The sequence below is a fragment of the Citrus sinensis genome, chromosome 2 (genome assembly GCF_022201045.2).
Source record: "Citrus sinensis cultivar Valencia sweet orange chromosome 2, DVS_A1.0, whole genome shotgun sequence".
In the NCBI taxonomy this organism is placed as follows: domain Eukaryota; kingdom Viridiplantae; phylum Streptophyta; class Magnoliopsida; order Sapindales; family Rutaceae; genus Citrus; species Citrus sinensis.
The window spans coordinates 3343311-3363589 of NC_068557.1; the positions used below are offsets into that span (position 1 = coordinate 3343311).

Consider the following 20279-nt stretch of genomic DNA (forward strand, 5'->3'; position numbering starts at 1 on the left):
CACTTCATGCTTAAGTTGGTCCTCTCCTATTTTCCCACAATCTGATATTGAAGGTCACTTTCGAAAAGATTGTAAGATAAAGTCACGTAAGATATTGAAAGAGAAAAAATAATTGGCATAAGATATAGAAAGTGAGAGAGAGAGAGTGATGGCAAAATTTGTCCAAGGCAACGAAAACAAAAATATGAGAGCACTCAAGGAGATTTATTGCTTAATTAGACTTTAATGGCAGTGCAATTTGATACGCTTTTTTTTTTTTTAATAATTATGAATTATGGGTATTATTTATTTATGGAAGAGAACTTTTTGGGTATTGTTTACTGAACACATTTGTCAATGTTATTCAAAGATATAGAATGAATAGAAACAAAGCATGGCTGTTCAAATACCCAAAAAATCTAATGGCTCAGCAAAGAATTAATTCTTTCACAGCATTTTCTTTTTTTTTTTTTAACTTGCCATGGTTTTTACAATCTTGTTAGTATCAATAATAATAATAGTGCCATCATTATAATAATACTTATTGTATGTGATCTTCAATGTCCTTGTCCTGCCAACATCTTGGCTTCGCCATTTAGTCATTCTCCATACAAAGTTTTATTCTCAAGAACATCCCATTGGTCATTGCTTCAATCATATCTTATTGAAAAACATTATAGTTTTTTTATGATCAAAGTTAATGATTCTCAACTAATTACTTGTTTTTGTATTAATGGAACATCAATATCTATATTGTGACTGTTCATGGACCAAAATATATTTGATAGTATAAATGGTCTCCTTTTTTTTTATTAATTGTTATCTAGTTTCCATCACGGAGGTGTATGCTAATGGCACATTTAAATATGTCAAAATGTAAAATAAAAGGTATTTTATCGGAATAATCAATTTTATGTCTATTAGCGCTCAAATAAACATGTCGTAATCTTCTCATTAAGTGAAGTCCTTGGTATTAAAAAAAAAATGCTTTGATTAACACCTTTGCTAATAATATAAGTATAAGGAGAAAGAACAATGACAAATCATCTACATTGACACTCACACTGTATCATCACTTCATCAACTAATATTTGTTCATATTTTTTGTATTAGATAAAATCTAAATTAACGGATTTTTTTAATTAAAAAAAAGCAGAGAAAGCAATCCTCTTGAATTGATGAAATGGTCATGGGAAAGCCTTATATTTTTTTAAAATTGTCACATAAACACTTAAACAAACAAATTTTGAGAGTACGTGCGTTTCAAAAAGAGACATATGCTGTCGTTTTTTAAAATAAATTTGTAATTATGATACAAAATGACGAGATTTTTTTTTTTAATTGTTTGTTAATATTAATTCTGTTGGGCCTAATTCGTTGAACATCTAAGCCCAATTGACTCATAATAGGACATTCCTTGAAGACATGGGCCCACTGGATGCCGACAACTCATACTGAATTGTGTCACCCACAGCGTTCGTTCAAGTGGAAGGCCACTAAATTACCTATTTATCCCTGATTGATTTGAGGAGGAGAAGAACATTCAACGGCTATGCAACATTATAGCCGAGGGATCGATGGGGGTATTGTTGTAAATAAAGTTTTTGTCTGCAGATACCGAATCTAGTGTTTTAAAAATGACATGGCGCTTGTACGGGGAAGCAGGTTTTGTCAGAATGACAAGTGAGTGAACGACTGAACGTGCACTATTTTGAATTAAACGAGAGGGAACTCTCCTCACGTTCAGACTTAGTGCGTGTGACGCAATCGCTCAAAATTTTTTTTATTCTTTTAAAACTATTTTAACATTTTTATTTCTTTATAGCAAGTAATATATGTGCGTACCAAAATAATAATAATAATAATAATTATTATTATTATTATTGTGAATGCGTTATACTTCATACAATAAGTCTAAATACGATATTAGATTGTAAAGTTTGTTATTCATAGTGTATTATATTTTTTTTTCTTTATTATATGAAATTATTGTTCAAGATATAATATATTATATAATTTTATAACTGATATTTACAATCACATAATAACTGAGACTAGTTGATTTAAACCCTCTATAATATTCGAGAAACTTCAACTTTCACAGCTTCACTTAAGAGATGAGAAAAAAAAATTTAAATTAAACTCCGACAATACTTATGTGGGAATTTGAACTACTTTTCTCACAAATATAAGAGAGTGACTCTAGCCATCGTGGTTCATAGTTCATAGAGTATTATATTCATAATTTATAAAATCAAGTTACTAATAACTAGGCAAAATTGAATTTAATCATAAATACTTTGGTTATAATTGATGTTGACAATTTGAATCTTTCGAAATGTATTTTTTATTTGTTATTTTAATAATAATATATCAAGACAAGATAAACACTAGATTTTATAAATTATACTTCAATCACATTTTGTCTGTTGATTGATGATAGATCGAGATAGGCTTGGTATTAGGTATTGGACTTCGTCTTGAATAGGCTTTTGACTTATGAATAAAATTTGCATTATTTTGTATAATGTATTAAAGAAAGAAAAATGTATATAAATAATTGTGGCAATTATTATTATTATTATTATTATTATTATTATTATTATTATTATTATTATTATTATTATTTTGATAGGAGCAGTAATTATTAAACAGATAATCATTTGGTGAGTGAAAGGTATTAGTATTTCCCCTTTCAAGTGAATAAAATAGACGTGAATCTTTTTTTTTACAGTCGCACTAGGCGTCGTTTTTGTCTATTTGTGTGAGGACAAAACCCAAGCACAATAAATAAAATTTGAGAGACCAAAAAACCAAGCAAGAGAGAGAAAACTTACCCTCCCAAGGCTGCTGCTGCAGGTTTTGCACTGCCACCAAATTGAAGTTGTGGTTCTAAGTTTTGGTATTGTTCAATTTCACAAAGGGCCATAAAATTTTATTGAAAGCAAATTCATGTAGCTAATGTTACATTTTGTAACACTCAAGTCTTTCAATTTGCTGTTAAAAAAAATATTTGAATGAAAATGAGAAAGTGAAACCTTATGATCAATCAATGTATAAGTAATATTTTGGACCAACTGAATTACATACAGAAAATAGTTTATTCATCTCAAAAATTAAAAAAAAAACCATATGAATATATAAAAATTTGAACTGAATTTAAGAGATGTAGATTTTATTTAGTATTGAGATATCGTAATTTTTAAAATATAATTACTATTAAAAAATATTTTAAAGTAAAAATTAATAATTTATAGTAAATAAATTTTTTGAATAATAATTTTAACAAATATATTATAGGTTATCTTTTTTATCATACAAGTAGTGGAATAAATCAATTTATAAAAGTGTTTATTAAATATTTTATTTGTTTAACTTATAAGTTAAAATATATTCAACTTTAATACAAAATAAGGTCGGAAATAACTAGACTTAAACGTTTAAATAAGAACTTCTGTTATTTATATTGATTTTACTAAAATCTAGGGGACTCTATGAAGTTTTACTCTAAGAAAGTATCCAACTGCAAAGTGCTGCAGCTACTTCGAAGCACTTGTTCTGCTCACTTATTCAATTCTTGCTTTTCTTCTGTTGATTCAAAAACATCACTACTAAAATAATAATAAAATATCAGTAAACACACCCCACACCCATTATTGACCTTTCTCAACAAAGTCCAGATTTTCACTCACTCCTGCTCTCTTTATCTTTCTTTTCGTTCTTTGCTTTGCTTTCTCGTGTAATCAATTCTTGGAGCTTTAGCCATGGATTCATATGAAGCAACAAAGCTTGTGTTCTCAAGAATCAAAGCTATAGACCCAGAAAACGCTTCAAAGATCATGGGGTATCTCCTCATTCAAGACAATGGCGATAAAGAAATGATTCGTTTAGCTTTTGGCCCTGAAACTCTCCTTCACAACCTCATCTTCAAAGCCAAAACCCACCTCTCAAATGCCTCTGCCTCTGCTTCTGCTTCTGCAACAAACCCATCTTCACTTTCTCCTTCCTCAGCTCCTTGGCTCCCTCCAGCTTCACTTTCTTATGCCAATGTTGTCAATGGAAGCAGCTGCAGCAGCACCAATGCCGCTGCTTCAGCTTCTGAATCTTTATATTATAGTAATATTAGTAACAACAACAGCTATGCTAGTAGTGATATTGCTGACGACTTTCATCAGTTTCAAGACCATCTCTCTTTTCTTGATGAGTCATCAGAACTAGCTAGCAGTACTGATGCTGATCATCATAATCATCATCACTTGCTTAAGAGGAGTCTGTCTCTTCCTGTGCATCCTAATGTGTGTTTTGGATCTGATGATGACCCCAACTCAGGCCTCGGATGGAAGCATTGCTTGTATTTTGCCAAAGGGTTTTGCAAAAATGGAACTGCTTGCAAGTTCCATCACATTCACTCACCTGAAGCAGCTACTGCTGCCGCCATTGTTGGGTCTCCAAGTAAACTCAGTGAGTTTGAACTGTCTCAAGAACTACTACTAAGATCAAAGGCTTCGGTACAGCAGAGGAAACTTGCAGCAGCGTCACAGTTCATGGGTTCTTTTCCTTACAACAAATGCATGAATTTTCTTAACGACACCCAAAGGTATATTCATGCATGCATTTATATATTTAAACAAACAAAACAACATATTTTGTTTGTTTAATTTGATTTGTGGCATTTTTTTAATTTTTTTGCAATGCTTTAATTTGTTGTTGCAGATCAGCAGCATTGATGATGGGGGATGAGTTGCACAACAAATTTGGTACTTGTAGTAGGCCTGAGAGGAATGATTTTTTCGGATCTATGAACCCAAGTGCTAGGCAGATTTACTTGACATTTCCAGCTGACAGCACATTTAGGGAGGAAGATGTTTCAAATTACTTTAGGTAATTCTTTGTTTTTAGAAATTTGAGGGTAGAATGCCGATAACTAATTAAAAGAAGAGTTTTAATTTCTATTGTTTATGGTTTTTGATTTATGTAGCATATATGGGCCAGTTCATGATGTGAGGATACCATATCAGCAGAAAAGAATGTTTGGATTTGTTACGTTTGTGTATCCAGAGACTGTGAAGCTCATTTTGGCCAAGGGGAATCCTCATTTTGTTTGCGATTCGCGTGTTCTTGTTAAGCCTTACAAGGAGAAAGGAAAAGTCCAAGAAAAGTAAAGCCTCCTTAGTTTCTAATTCATTGTGAATTTGTGTTCTTTGTGTGTGTTTGTTCACTTTCTACATTGATGTTTTGTTGTAAATTTCATGATTTTAGAAAGCAACAACAACATCAACAACAAATGGAGAGGGGAGAGTATTCATCAGCTTGTTCGAGCCCATCGGGACCATTCGATTTTCACTTTGGTAAGCATATAAACAGCCAAGAAGCATCATCTTCCATTTTTTCGCATAAAGTATAGTACTTTTGGGTTAATTCAAAACTTTCTTTATGTATGAACTAAGTAGGAGGAAGAATGTTGTACAATAACCAAGAGATGTTGCGAAGAAAACTAGAGGAGCAGGCTGATTTGCAGCAAGCCATTGAAATGCAAGGGAGAAGGCTAATGAATCTGCAGCTTCACCTGAAAAACAATCATCTTAATCATCAATTCCACCATGGTTTGTCAAATGGATCTCCCATTCCCTCACCAACTCTTTCTCATAGCCCAAACAACCGAACTCGTATCTTTCCATTTGAAGGTTCCGACGAAGAAGTTCCCCCAGAAGGTTAATTAAATATTCTGTTTTTGTTCAATAGTTTTTAATTTGATTTCCTAATTTTAAAAATGATGAAGTTCCTTCGTGGTTAATTTCCATTTGTTACTACAGAGAGTGGCGTCAGCCCAGTTACAGATTCTCAAATTACTGATCATCTGTTTCATCGGGAAGAGAATCGAACTAGCAATCACAATAAAAACAATAATAGCGATGGCAATGACAAGGAGGAAAAGCCTAACTCCGACGAAAATGACCTCTGTGATAGGTAAAAGCTTTGGTTTTGAGATCTAGAGAATGATTACCAATAGTAGTAATAACCCAAGTTGGGCGTAATTTCTCATCGTTATTATTTGTCCCTTCCGCCCCCTCCCCCCCCCCCCCCCCCAAAACTCTTCTCTTGCAGCAGCTTGGAGCACATCTTGCCTGATAATCTTTTTGCATCTCCTAAGAAATCAGCTGGTGGCCATATCACTGTCTTCTCCTCTGCATCAGCAGAGGTTGACGAGAAGAATACAAGTTCAGTTACATCTACTAATAATAATACAAAGCTTCCCTCGACTTCTCTCAATATGAGTTCTCTTAACTCATGCCTCCTTCAAATGTCCAGGTATTGCTTCTACCTTCCGATGCCAAATCACACACACAGCTCTTTTCGCTCATAAATTCTGTAGCTGTTGGTTCGTGTTTTTGAAACAATAACTGTTATGTTAAAGATAACAATTTATTGCTTTCGGCAAATTTTGGGATTGTGTTTTGTGGAAGCACAACTTTATTCCTTTTCAAAAATACGACCCAACGCATTTTCAGATTTTGAAAGAACAACACCGAACTTATCCTTTAATTATTATTGACATTTGCTAGTGAAGTAGGAAGTTAATGGTAATTATATTTTTCAAATAGGTTTTCATCTGGACAAGGAACAATTGGCATGTAGTGACCAAAAATGAGGATGGCCAGCAATGGGGGGATTGATTTTGCTAAGGTAACTAAAAGTTGATTGATCTTTTTACACATTTTGAATCTTGTCAGCCCATCACATGCATGTATACATATTGGTGTATATTCAAATGGGATTCTCTTACAACATTTATAATTTTTTTAATTCTATCTTCTATTTTTGCAGAAGCACTGGAAGCATACACAAAAGAAGAAAAAGAAAATTCCTCCACTTGCTGTTGTATAACCAAACCGCCACACCTACGAGAAAAGAAAAGCTGTCTAGACAAAATCTCCAGAAGATCAATCCATCATCAATACATACTACTTACAATCAATACAATATCTAAATAATTGCATAGGGTTAAAAGGACAGATGAACTGATTTATGAGAGTGGGTACCCTCGCTCTTTCTTTGTAGGTGAGTTTGCTGGACCACACAACATATATTTTATAAACATATATATGGTAAATAAATACAAAGGCTAGCAGTAATTTATATACTGGATCTCATATTTTAATTTACTGCTTTGTTTTGTTTATACTTCTTACCCGTCATTTAGGGTGTAAAAATTTGAGTGTTAGTTGATTCAACTGATAAGATGTTATAATGAAAACCAAACTCGCTTCTCACCTACATGAATGTAGTAGTTCGAACCTTCGATCTCTTGAATTATCTATAATAATTCTACCAGTTGAACCAATTAACACCCATGAGTACTTACACAGCTTAACAAGAATAAAAGGGTATCCCTTACTTTCATTGATTGGCCTATCAAGGCTTCCGATTAACCAAAAAGGATGTAGCATAAGTTTTAACTCCTTTACTCTCTGTACATAGAAACACTGAGATAAAAGGACTCCAATTGACTGAAGTGGAGGTTAAAAGCATAACTCTGGCACTTTTCTCTCTGTTATTATTATTATTATTTTTAATTGCGTTTTGTGTTCTTGTTATTACTGTATCTGTCTGTCATCCATTAAATTATGATTATGAAACAGGCATAAAAGTGAAAAAAAAAAAAAACAAAGGTGCTCAAAGAAAGGGAAAAAATAAAAGAAGTGGTAAAGAAAAGTTTGTTGTTTCATGTGATTAAAGGTGACTTTAGCGGACTCTCTTGTCTCATTTTGTGGTTTCTTTTAGGTGGACAGCAGTGAGTAAGGGCCACAACATCACATGGGGGTTCTAACTTCCAACAATTTTTTTTTTTTTTTTTGGTTTCCTGTTAATGAAATGGTATCTGGGTACCACCACCACTCCTTTCACTTTCAGCCTTTTAGCCTCATTCTGATTTTTAATATATCCTGTTTTTGTTTTTATGGGTGGTGTTGTTGCCAATGCTGCCCACCTTGTGTTTTGGCAACAGCTTTGAATTATTCATCTGGGTCTACATGACTGCATGTGCTCCATTTTTTTCTTTTTTTTTGATCCTTTCTGTCTGCTTGCTTGCCCTCCAACAGTTTTTAAAAATTTGGCTCCTCACTGATTGATTAAATGTGCAATTGAAGCTAAAATTTAACAGAAGCGAGAGCTCCTGGTAATGAATAGCTCCTGTTGAGTCTTTGTTGTTTGTTAAGAAAACTACAGGATTTCGAATTATTAGGATCCTTCCCCATAATTTTGTTGAAAAATACATCGCGTAACGCAACATTTGTAATCAAATATAATGTTTTATGTTATCGATGCGACGTTGCATGTCATATTTCGGCCGAAACTTACACTAAAGTGAATTTATTAACGTGTCAAAATCATGCAACTCTGGAGCAAAATAGCTGGCCACGTCAATTAGGTAAATTTATTGAGCACTTTCTCTAATTTTGTGCAAAAAATTGTGAAGGTCATGGATATGAAAGAATTTTTGTTTCGACTTGACGGCAAGAAGAATACTGTTTGTTGTTCAGCGTGTCTCAATCATAAAGAATGGCCAAGAAAAGTATCCTATAAATATTTTAAAGTGGGTCATTAGGGGCTAATGGTTCCCATCAATTTCATACAAATATATTTTTATTTTTGGGCGTTTGTCAATGAAATTGATTTTGATGGGCGGTGGGCATTTCCCTTTCAAACAATTCTTGGGTCTTTATAATAAGTATAATAATTGTATCAGTTACACTCCCAAAATACACATACTCTATTTTTTTTTTTAATTTTTAGGTTCTTACCTTCCTCGGTATTTCAAAGAACGGATAGTTGTTTAATAAAAACTATTTGAAAACCACACGATCAAGTAGATGGGGTCAATTTACAGACATCTAAAGTTCTTCAATGAACTCGACTATGTATTAATTTTGGCGTCCTATTAGGAGGGTAAAAGCAATGTTGCATTACAAAGGTAAAATGATGAATGTTAACTCTAAAAGGTATTGCCTTTTTTCTTTTTTGAGAATACGCTATTGGCTACATCATAAAAAGAAATATATGAAGGAGAAATAATCCTAATGTTGCAATGATTTCACCAATTCTTACTACGGGGTCCCATTTGATCATCATATATGCTAGGGAAAGTATGATTATGATCTTATATATTGGAGAATTGATGATTATCAAAGGACAATAATACTCAATAATTAATTACATTGGGTAATCATAAAACGGCAGAAGAACAAATGTGATGATATAGCAAATATAGGCTAACTTTGGATAAGATCTCCATGCAATAATTGTCCCTGTACTATATTTATTTTAATTTTCTCAGTTAAAAAATATAAAAAATAAAATAAAATTATCAAGAGACTTTTCTTTCCATATGTGCATTCATTCCTACCAATCTGAAGGTGTACAAAATTTTGGAGCATCTTTTTTTTTTAAATATATATTTGAATGTAAAATTGACATAAAATATGATAAAATCATATCAGACAAAAAAAAAATTCAATAAATTTTGTTTATGTTTACAGGCATTTTTGCCTTTTGCAATTTTGTGTTTATTTATATTTATTCTCTTTGAGATTTTGGCATAGGAAACCGGCCCATTCTGTGGCTATAGATTTATGGGCCCAATAGAAATTTTTTAGAGCAGGTTCACTTTCACTGATTCGGGCTCCAGCCCAACTTTGGATGAAACCCCACCTTTTTTTTTTTGTTTGGGTTTATTATGATGAAAACTAACAAAGGATGAAAAATGTTTTGCTATGAGTTGATTTTTGTTTTTAAAGTAATGTCATACTCATAAAATTGGGATATGAATTATATATCGCAATTAATCAAAAAGGTTTCAAAGCACAGAAATTCTAATGCAATTTTGAATCTCACGGCCCAAAAGCCAACTTACTTGGGTTGCAAGCTCTGAAAATTTACTGCATTTTGATTGATTAATTAATTAAGGGAGATGAATAATCACAACTACCATTTCAGTGAGGCCCCAACAGTAATGATAACTAGATCAATAAATGTAATTGAGATTGGGACTTTGACGCATCATTCATTGTGCTCTTTGATTTCATCTTCATCCATCTTAAATTTAAAATTTGAATGTACTCATCAAACATTTTTACTCTAATTGCTTAGTTTTATTGTTTAGGTTTCCAAAATTTTATCTCTTATTGTAAAAAAGAAAGATAAAAAACCAAGGAAGCTATATGCAAAATGCAATGGATATGAAAAATAAAAGTGGGTGCCTAACCTTCACAATTCATTCTTGTAAAAATAAACATAAGTTTTACACTCAATTGTTCAGATTTTGGTTCATGAATAAACTAAAATAAAAACTAGAAAATAAACTAAAAGATAAATCATAAAAAAGATTCAAATTGAACCGAACCCTTTCTTGATAATTTTTTTAATAGTCGACCAATTTTTTGAAATCTCATAAAAATTTATTTAAAAAAAAAAATTCCCCAATTGCCTTCAAATAGAAAATCATTAACTCGTTTGCCTTCAAACTTGGCAAGGGCCAGGGACTTATTTGATAGAAATTGAGAAACTACTTTCTTTTTTTGAAAATATGAACAAATAAGGAATCTGAATGTTATTAACCCCCATTATAAAATCTAATAATCTTTTGCGTCGCGCACACATCACTAGATTGAGTATAAAATATTTTAGTCAGCATAGAACAGCGAGAGAGCTTTCGCTATTTTTTAACCAAAAAAAGAAAAGTGATGGATGGATTATTCCTGTGGACTCTGAACCAAATATAATAATTAAAAAAAAAAGAGCAAAAAAAAAAATTAGAGATTAAAAAAGAAAATTGAAAAAGCAGAAGCATAGAGTGAGATGATGATCACACACGCTCAGTTGCAGGCTTTTTTTTTTTTTTTTCCCCACAGTACTTTTTAGAATGCTGATGGGTTCTGAATCTGACTTTAGTATTTTCTATTTTTTTTCTATTAATTTAATTTTTTTTGCATTGTTATAAGAATCTTTTATGCACAGTTCTCAGTGCTCTCAAAAGGGAAAAAAATATAAAAAAATCCTCACAATTCAATAAAAATGCAATAAAATATGACTGTTTCTGTTTGTGAATAAACAATTAAAACATAGGTTTTATCAGCCTTTTATTTTAATAAATATAGGAATACTATTATTTATCACCACATATTTTTTGACATATTATTTTATCATCAAAATTTTTTAATAATTTTTTTCTACCCAAAGTTTCAGTTTATATCATCTTACTACCAAAATATTAATTTCATTCGTAAATTATTAATGTTAAAGGAGGATTTGAAGGATTTGAATATATTCAATATTTTAGGAATTTCACAAGAAATAATATTTACAATTATATCAGCTAATTATTTTAGATATATAAAATAATCAATTTATGAAAATATTATTTCTTTGTATATAATTTAATTTTGTTTTTTTTAATTTAGAGGGTTAAATTACAGTTACATAATTTAGGGTTAAAATATACTTTCACTATAGTTTTGGTTATTAGCTTTAATGATTTGGTGATAAAATAATAAAAACAAAACATTAAGTAAGAAAAAATAATTGTCCGAAAAATTTAATAATAAAGCGATAAGTCAAAAAAAAAATTAAGTAGTAAAATGATAATATCCTTTAAATATAATCCATTGCTTTTGCTTATTGGAATATTTGTTATAAAGTTCTCTAAAAAGTTATATTCTGATATCTTGAGATAACACTTAAATAAATAGTTAAAAATTTTGAATAATTTTGTAAAACTAATCTAATCTAATATTTAAAAAAAATGAAAATAAAATTTGAGACAAGAGTACTTGACAGTTTGATAGCATGTTTTGCCTTGTGATAAAACTCCTGCTAAACTGAGAAAATTTTGAGTTATTATAAATTAACTCTATTTTTAGACCATTTGCATAATTTTTTCAATAACAATTAAACCCCTCGCATGCATGATTTGAAAAATCTAGATTTTCATACCACCTCAAAAAGGTCTAACCAATTAGATTAATACAAAAATTGTAAGTTATAATTAGATTATTCGTCAAATCCCTTTAATTAGTATAAAATATTTAAATTCGAATCGCGCTCACAAAATTGATTTTGATACTATGTATTTATAAAATCTCTAAAAGAGGCTGAGATGCATAATATCCTTCTTCTTTTTTTTATATATATATGGGAATGAAGAGTTGAAATTGCATATACTCGAATTAGGCCTTTTTTTTTTCATTTTTACAAAAAAAAAAAGATTTAAAATTGTGTTATTTTTTCAGTTATAAATAAAGAAAATTGTGGTGTGAAAATATGTAGCCGTCATTTTTATTTTACTCTGGGAGTTGTCAATTTAACCCCAAAGTGGACCGAGATAAAAAGTAGAAGATTTTTCTTTTTTTTTTTCTATAATTAAGAGAGAGAATTTTTTAGGAGCAAAAGAGAGGAAGTGTTTTGAGGGTTGACTAACTCTCTGTGTTTTCCACAAGCTAGTAGTAGTAGTAGTAGTAGTAAATTGTTTACCCGCTTCTTTGTTTCATCACTTTCAAAACCCTACTTACCCACCAAATCCCAAAAACTAAACACACAACTTTGAAAGCAATTTTCTTTTTTGTTTTTTTGGCAACAATAAAACAACAAAACCCCCCAAAAAATCCAAAACACAAACAACAAACCAACTCTCTCTCTCTCTCACACTCTCTCTGACTCTTTCTCTCTCTCTCTCTCCCTCTTAACTCTTTACAACTCAAATAACCAGAAAACAAAGCACCCACCCACTAAAACTAAACCCCCCCAAAAAAAAAGTGGAAAAGAATGGATGAGTTTGATGCAACAAGCATCCTGTTCAACAGAATCAAAAGCATAGACCCAGAAAACGCTTCAAAAATCATGGGTTACATTCTCATACAGGACGTTAAAGAAAGAGATTTGTTGCGTTTAGCCTCTGGCCCAGAAACCCTTATGCAAGCTTTGATTTTTAGAGCCAAATCCCAATTGGGACTTTCGTCAAACACCTTTTCTACTAGTACTCCTACTTCACCCTCACTAAACAACAACAACCCTTTCTCCAGACTGAATAATTGCAGCAATAACGCAAACAACAACCATGTTAGCAGACACCCATTTGCTCAAATGTCTCCTAGGGTTGTTACTAACAATGGGTATCTCGACTTCGGAAAAAACTCACCTTTATCTAACCCCAAGCCAAGTCCTTTTCTTTCTTTTGAAAATATACGTTCGGGGTCTTGTTTAGTGCCTTCAGTTGCAAAAAATGATGTTGGTGTTGTTGATAGTGGTGGTAACAGTAGTGGTAATGATTACATGGAAGAGCTTCCGTTCAATGACTATTTGTCTTTTCTCGACGAGTCCTCTAAAAATGAGGACTTTACTGATCCTAGGAGTCAATTTAGCAATTGGGGTCAAGATTTAAACAATGGAGGGGATGTTCATTTGCAGCATAGGAGGAGTTTCTCAGCGAGTGATGCATGTTTCGGTACTGAGGATGCGGGTTTTAATCTTGGGTATAGGCCTTGTCTTTACTTTGCTAGAGGCTTTTGTAAGAATGGTGAGAGTTGCAAGTTTGTTCATGGTGGTTTTGGTGATGGTGGTGATGTAAATGGTGTTATTGTTGGTTCTCCGAACAAAATGGATGGCTTTTACTTGCAGCAGCATGATGAAATCATGAGAATGAAGGCTGCTGCACATCAGCAAAGGTTGGCTGCCTCACAGTTTGCAAGCGGGGTTTCGCCACCATTGCCTTATGATAAGTGCATGGATTTCCTTTTACGCCAACAAAATGACCCCCAGAGGTATTGTGGAGACTGCCTATTTTGCCTTACTTTTGTTAGCATGTGCTGTGTATAAATTTTCTTAGTGTGAGTTTGTCTTGTTTTGGGAATTTTTGGATAAAATGCCTTCAAAATGTATATTATAGACAACCCACCTGGTCTTTTGTCTTAATTTGGTTATCTATATATACAGATAGTTTGCATGCTAAGAAGGCATTTCCTCCAAGAGTTTCTTCTTTCACAACAACCATGGCAATGTATAGATAGTTTGTGATTTTGTTTCGGTGTTAGGATTTTGGGTTTGGATTGATTGTTGGCATTGTTCTGGTGGGGTCGTAGTTTCAGTGGACAATGTCTGAGATTGTCATCAACATGTTTTTGCTTAAATGATATAGTAAGGTTTGACTTTTTAGGTTGCTATAGTTTGATTGCTAACTAGTGCTCTTTTGGTGTCAATTTAATTTATTTCAGAGCTGCTGCAGCAACGTTGATGTTGAATGATGAGTTTTACAAGTTTGGCCAGGGCCGAGCTGAGAGGAATGACTTTTTGGCAATGGGATTGGCAGAGAAGTTGACCTCAGCAAATAGACAGATTTATTTGACATTCCCAGCTGATAGCACTTTTAAGGATGAAGATGTTTCAAATTACTTTAGGTAACTAACCATACTTTTGTATCATTGTGGCGACATCAGTTCTTTCCTGAGGGGTTAAGTGTTACATTTTGATTATGACATCGTGTTGTATTGTGGTACTGCATCAGAATGATACATAACATTCTTTACTTGTTTGCTGCTTAGAAGTTTCAGTAACTGCAATTTATATCTCTCAATGAAGCAGACTAGTAATGATGCTGGAATCCTTTGTATTCTTGGACTATTTCTCAATTAGTGTGTGTCATCCTTGTGCCGGGGCCATGCCCTGTTATTTTCTGTGTTATTCTGAAGCCTTTGAAATCTAGGATGTAACCTGTAATTACCTGGCTTTTGATGTGGTATTATAAGATATATACTCTTGTAAATGTTATTTCATTTTGTGAAATTGTTGTGGCATACATATCAGTTATGGTGGAAACATAACTTAAAATTCTTAGTTGCTACTTAATCAGATAGCTACCAACACATGCTGTTTTTTATTAATATGCTAATAGTTTTCAGTGGTATAGTTGATTACTTTTGGCTTCTGTCTTTGCAACTTTTTATCTTTTTAAACATTCTACTGCTGTCCATATTTTCTAAATCTGGTCTGCATATGTCCTTATTGTAATGTTCCATCATGCCGGTGCTAAACATCTCTGACTCAGGTGGCCATTTGTTCCATTTTCTTTGTAATATCTATTGAAGACTATTCTAACCGATTAATCCATTAATAACTTCATTGTTCATGCAGAACTATATTTAGTTTGCTTGATCTACCATTATCTACTTCCTAGTTTACTACACCTGCCAGCTAACAACTTCACATGTGTCCTCAATTAAGCTGTGTGGAAGAAGAGTAAGTTAATGTTATATTGAAGTTTGAAAAGCCCTAATTTTGATTCATGACCAATCACATATATTAGTTTACATGATTTTGTGCAGAAGCTTGAGTATGGCTACAATTCCGTGCTTTTCCCTAAAAGACTTCAAATTTAAAATTGTCTTGACTACTTCATGTCTCTGCATGATGCTGTGACCTGCACTTTGGATGTTTCAATCTAAATATCTTGCTGTGTCCTTTTACCACTTAAGGGAGTGTTCTCTTTATAGTTCCGTATAAGGCGGAGAAAGACAATGCTATCAGAACTTAGTCCTCTTTGATACTTTACCCCTCTTTGTTTGTTCTTGAAAATTGATTCTGAGAACAGAGCGTAGTCTTTTGATTTTCACTGTTATTCACAAAAGTTTGAAATCTCTTTGGCATAAATTTGAAATTGAGGAATTTAACAGAGATGTTTTATTTTGTTTTTTCCTTTTTGAAGCATTTTTGGACCAGTGCAAGATGTGAGGATCCCATACCAGCAGAAGCGGATGTTTGGGTTTGTTACCTTTGTCTATCCAGAGACTGTGAAACTCATTTTGGCTAGAGGGAACCCTCATTTTATATGTGATTCTCGTGTCCTTGTCAAGCCCTACAAGGAAAAAGGGAAAATTGTGGAAAAGTATGGTTTTTCTTTCTCATTTGCTAGTTCATTCTGTCTCTTCTTCTGTCAACACTGGTGTTCAAATTGTTAGTTCAACTGTTGCAGGAGGCAACAGCAGTTTGAAAGGGGAAATATGTCACCATGTTCAAGCCCATCTGGGGTAGATTCTAGAGATCCCTATGATCTTCACCTAGGTAAGTGAAGTAGAAACCATGCATTTTCCTGGTGGGTTTTAGAAAGAATAATTGATAAGGAATGGTTGACATTTTATTTGATTATATATTGGCACGTCTTTCATTTCGTTATTCTATTATTATTATTGTTTAGTACAGAAATCTGTATTGAATCTCTGATGCTTTCCTTGCAGGATCAAAGATGTTCACGCAGGAATTAATGTTGAGAAGAAAATTAGAGGAGCAGGCTGAGCTGCAGCAAGCTATCGAACTCCAAAGGAGAAGGCTTATGAATCTGCAACTGCCAAATTTGAAGAATCACTCTGTTCACCATCACCAGCGTAGTCTATCGATGGGCAGTCCTATTACCTCACCTGCTTGTGCAGATGTCAACCAGAATGTCATTTTTCCATCTTTTGGTATTAATCAAAAAGTCTTGGAAAGTTTTTGAATTTGTCAGTTTTTTCAATTGTCAATTTTGCATTGGTTAATTTGCATTTTGTTGTGGCTGTCATAGTTGATAACTCTACTGCCAACAATTCTTCCAATGTCACTACTGCCGCTGATCAGGAGCCTCAGAAAGAAGTGGATGCAGCTTGTATTCTGAATAATGGTAGTAATAACACCAAGGAGGAGAGCTCAAAAACTGAAGGGTGTGTTTTCCATTAACAGTGTGAATTTTACTTCCCATATATTTTTAATTTTTGTTTCTTGTCTTATCATGTTCTGCTTTAAGTCTAATGGTTTACTGTTTTGCTTTTCTTCTTAAGTTTAGCTTCATTCTTATTTTATTTATCCAATCGTTCCTTTTAGCAGTCATGAGAGCAGTGCTGAGATTCTCCCTTGTAAATTTGCTTCCATGAGAAAGTCAGCTGAGGGTCAGACCCCTGACTTACCTGCTTCTTCAGAAGTCCATGGGAGCACAGCAATCTCAGCTACGTCATCTGTTTCTGAAAGTAATGCAGATATGCCGAACATCACTGCTACTGATGTTGTTTCGTATTGATTTATTTCCTCTCAATGCCAAGGTGTGTCACTGCTTTTTATCCCTAGGCTATTCATCGCAATGCGAGGTAGTTAGTTCTTAATTACATTTTTTTTTTTTTTTAATTCTTTCATCAGGTTTTATGATGGGCATGAAGCTATTGTAATGTAGGTAATAAAGGTAAGCAAGGCCTGTTGGGATGATTGTAAAATTTTAAGTCTGTTATTCAAATTTTTCGCCAATCATTATGTTTTTAATGCTGGGTTTTTATTTATTTATTCATGCAGAAAAGTAGAGAAGCATATACAAAGAACAATCCTCTAGATGTATAGCGAAAATTATACCTGCACTGAAGATCAGTAGAGACTCTGGCAAGAAGAAAGATTACCAGCATCTCCGTCAATACAATACTACTAACAACAAATGCATATTGGATACTTAAAAGGAAAGATCAACTAATATGAGAGTAGGGCTTTTCACTTTTCTACTTTTTAGCTCTGTAGGTGTTTGCTGGATCACAACTTTAGCCTCTGAACAAAAGACTATGACTCTTATTACATAGTTATAAATACATCTTCTTTATCCTTTGACCTTCTGTTTTTAATTTTCTTGTGAAGTAGGAAACTGAGTAGAATTGAACTGTATTTATAGGAGCAGAATAGAAGATGTTTGAAGGAGCAGAAAGATGTGGGTTTTTTGGCACTTTTTTGTTTTTCGCATTGGCTCCTTTTGTTTATATGGATATGACAGTAATGTTCTACTTCTGCTAGATGATGAAAAAACAGACTAGTAAAATGATTTTAGATGTATAAAAAAGGTTGATGAAAAAGTATGCTTTTTATTTTTTTATTTTTAATGCTATCAATTTGAACTCTTTTGTCTCATTTTATTATCTTAGGACCACATGTGGGGTAAAAAGGGCTCTTGTCACATGGGGACTGACATTACAAAATTGATATCACACTACCAAACTTCTTACCCTTTCATCTGATTGATTTGTGTTTTTTGAATGTTTTGTTTTATTAGTGCTTGATTGTTCATGGTCTGTGTCTGACGCAACTAAATTTATAGTACACTTTCATCTGCTGCATTTGATGCTTCACAGCTATAAGATTTCTCACGCGCTCAACATTTTCAAGTTGAAGTGTGGATATAGAATTGTACTCAGTAGCATTTATATTTAGGAAAAATATTTGATAGATTGCTGACAGAAACAACAGTACATCCGATCCCCTTTTTTCTTGCTAATTGAAGAGTAATGGATTAGCATGATAACCTCGGCTGGTTACCATTATTTCTGTTACTGCCCTGTCAGCCTTTAGTTTCTTAATTATTTTGCTTGTACTCAGTTCTCTTTCTACTTGGTTGGCATAGATGATAAAGAGCTGGTTGTATCACGGGAAAGATGAGCCGTTGAATTGTATATATGAGTTGTTTCACACTCATAATGCCTTTCCTGGTTCTGTATGTGTATTTTTGGCAAAATTTCTCAAGAAAGTTGCGTGGCTTTTGACTGGGACATGATCAAGTTGGATAGGATAGAGAAATTTCAGGACCACAATTGTTGACTGGTTGATATCAAATGTCATGCTCATGCTTGCTGGTTTTCTGTGTTTTGTCTCCTGCTGGTTGTGGTGACAGTGGGGTTAACATCTCTGGTTTATGCGGCAAATAAGACCAATTTGACGCATTTATTAGTTTCAATTTTATTTGCTAAAAGTGGCTCCTTTTGTTACTTCTTTAAACACAAAAAATGGCTTTATTGGTATTATATTATAATTGAAGGAAAAGAGAAGGGGGCCAAAATAAAAAGAGGAAACAATTAGTTTGGTAAATTTTATTGTTAAAATTTTGTGATGCATGACTAAAGTAAATGTAACAGTTGACGATAACTGAACATGTACTTTTGAGCTTTGACAATATGTATGTTGTGTGTTTGTAATATTTTCTAATAATAAGTATACTAGCTTTTAGAGTCTTGATCTTATGAGTACAGCTGCCCCGTGTTACAGTGCATGACAGGGCTATGGAACCCACGAAACAGCTCAGCTAATGAAATCTCGATGTGCGTCTCGTTGCTCGCCGCAACGTGCGCACACTTTTATTAAATTTCTTAGTTTTCATATGTATAATCTCAAAATCATTGGTTCTGAATTTTTTTTTTTTTTTTGGTAGTCACTTATTATGAGTTCTTTTTCAAAATAACTCTTAATTACACCACCCCCCCAAAAAAAAAAAAAAAAAAAAGAGTTGGTTCACACTTCACACCTGAAGCAAAATAAAACATTGGTTGTTCCAATCAATGATCAAAAGGTCTTTTGATGAAAAAAGAAAAGAGAAAAAAAAAAAGAAATTCACGAGAAAAATTGGAAAAAGTTTGGGACCAAGATTCAAAACCATAATGGGATTGTTGGACTCATTCTAGCCAGTTTCCCTTTTTAAAAAATTTTTGCCAATTGAAGCTTCAATTATTGCAGGGCACGGCCCATTGAAAAATTTAAAGCCATGCTTGTAATAGCAAAAAGGCCTAGTCTATACTCTTTAGCTTTAGGTCCATTATTTATTTACAGAGTGGGCCTAATAAATCCAACACGCAATGTTGGTAGCTGTAATGTAAAATGGTAGCCCATGAGAAGGTTTTGCTATTGTATGGTTAGTCGCATTGTAAACATTTTTATTTTCGGATGAGCATTCAGAAAAACATGATTAAGAACATACACGTGTCAAAAATATTCTAAAAAAATTAGGTAAAATTTAAATTAGAGTAGGATCTTAAGTACTATTTCCTTTAACATGTGATGTTATATTTTCTAATGTTAAATATTATATTATCATCGTTAATGGACATTAGACGTTTAGCAATAATGCATTTTGAATAATTTTATATGTATCGAAAACAATACAAAAGATAAAAAAAAAAAAAATTCTTATCTTATAGAGAATTTTTTCTTTTTTGGTCTTGTATTTAATATGCATTTTTTCTTTATTCTTACACAAATGTAAACCAAACATAATACCAATATCAAAATTATATAAAACATTATAATTGTGAATAAATTAAAGTACTTTTCTTAACATAACTATATATCTGTTATACATAAATTGAAACTGCACACACTAGTAAGTAATTAATTAGACTCCCAAAAATTTAACCGAGTAGTTTTTTCAAACAGTTTTCTTTAACTGACCACTTATGTTTGAATCTTAAGAAATACATGGTATAATATTTTAC

At 32.7% G+C, this 20279-nt stretch overlaps 2 protein-coding genes across 6 annotated transcripts; both read left to right on the plus strand.

Annotated features, from left to right (window-relative positions):
* The first annotated feature begins 3556 nt into the window (after positions 1-3556).
* LOC102617155 (zinc finger CCCH domain-containing protein 53) lies at positions 3557-7118 on the plus strand. Of its 4 annotated transcripts, none has more exons than XM_006470602.4 (9): positions 3557-4576; positions 4693-4860; positions 4958-5137; positions 5239-5327; positions 5427-5690; positions 5793-5946; positions 6088-6288; positions 6582-6663; positions 6805-7118. In XM_006470602.4, the coding sequence occupies exons 1-8, from the start codon at positions 3744-3746 to the stop codon at positions 6613-6615; spliced, it is 1923 nt and encodes a 640-aa protein (XP_006470665.1). In that variant the 5' UTR covers positions 3557-3743; the 3' UTR covers positions 6616-6663; positions 6805-7118. The 4 variants fall into 4 exon arrangements, with proteins under 4 accessions (XP_006470665.1, XP_006470663.1, XP_006470666.1 ...); XM_006470600.4 differs by having other exon boundaries at positions 3558-4576; positions 6085-6288; XM_006470603.4 differs by having other exon boundaries at positions 3559-4576; positions 5430-5690.
* Positions 7119-12462: 5344 nt separating this feature from the next.
* On the plus strand, positions 12463-17749 carry LOC102616652 (zinc finger CCCH domain-containing protein 55). 2 transcript variants are annotated; one of them, XM_006470598.4, is made up of 9 exons: positions 12463-13790; positions 14241-14423; positions 15728-15907; positions 15995-16083; positions 16257-16481; positions 16580-16715; positions 16876-17090; positions 17185-17227; positions 17335-17749. In XM_006470598.4, the coding sequence occupies exons 1-7, from the start codon at positions 12796-12798 to the stop codon at positions 17066-17068; spliced, it is 2001 nt and encodes a 666-aa protein (XP_006470661.1). In that variant the 5' UTR covers positions 12463-12795; the 3' UTR covers positions 17069-17090; positions 17185-17227; positions 17335-17749. The 2 variants fall into 2 exon arrangements, with proteins under 2 accessions (XP_006470661.1, XP_006470662.1); XM_006470599.4 differs by having other exon boundaries at positions 12467-13790; positions 16879-17090.
* The last annotated feature ends 2530 nt before the right edge of the window (positions 17750-20279 follow it).

Bases quoted from the DNA above. Each gene is read 5' to 3' on its own strand.
- LOC102616652 (XM_006470598.4), top strand. From the start codon at position 12,796: ATGGATGAGTTTGATGCAACAAGCATCCTGTTCAACAGAATCAAAAGC. The intron at 16,482-16,579 runs GTATTAATCAAA...TGGCTGTCATAG, and splicing joins TGTCATTTTTCCATCTTTTG to TTGATAACTCTACTGCCAAC. The intron at 16,716-16,875 runs GTGTGTTTTCCA...CGTTCCTTTTAG, and splicing joins GAGAGCTCAAAAACTGAAGG to CAGTCATGAGAGCAGTGCTG.
- LOC102617155 (XM_006470600.4), top strand. From the start codon at position 3,744: ATGGATTCATATGAAGCAACAAAGCTTGTGTTCTCAAGAATCAAAGCT. The intron at 4,577-4,692 runs GTATATTCATGC...TTGTTGTTGCAG, and splicing joins TTTCTTAACGACACCCAAAG to ATCAGCAGCATTGATGATGG. The intron at 6,289-6,581 runs GTATTGCTTCTA...TTTTTCAAATAG, and splicing joins TGCCTCCTTCAAATGTCCAG to GTTTTCATCTGGACAAGGAA.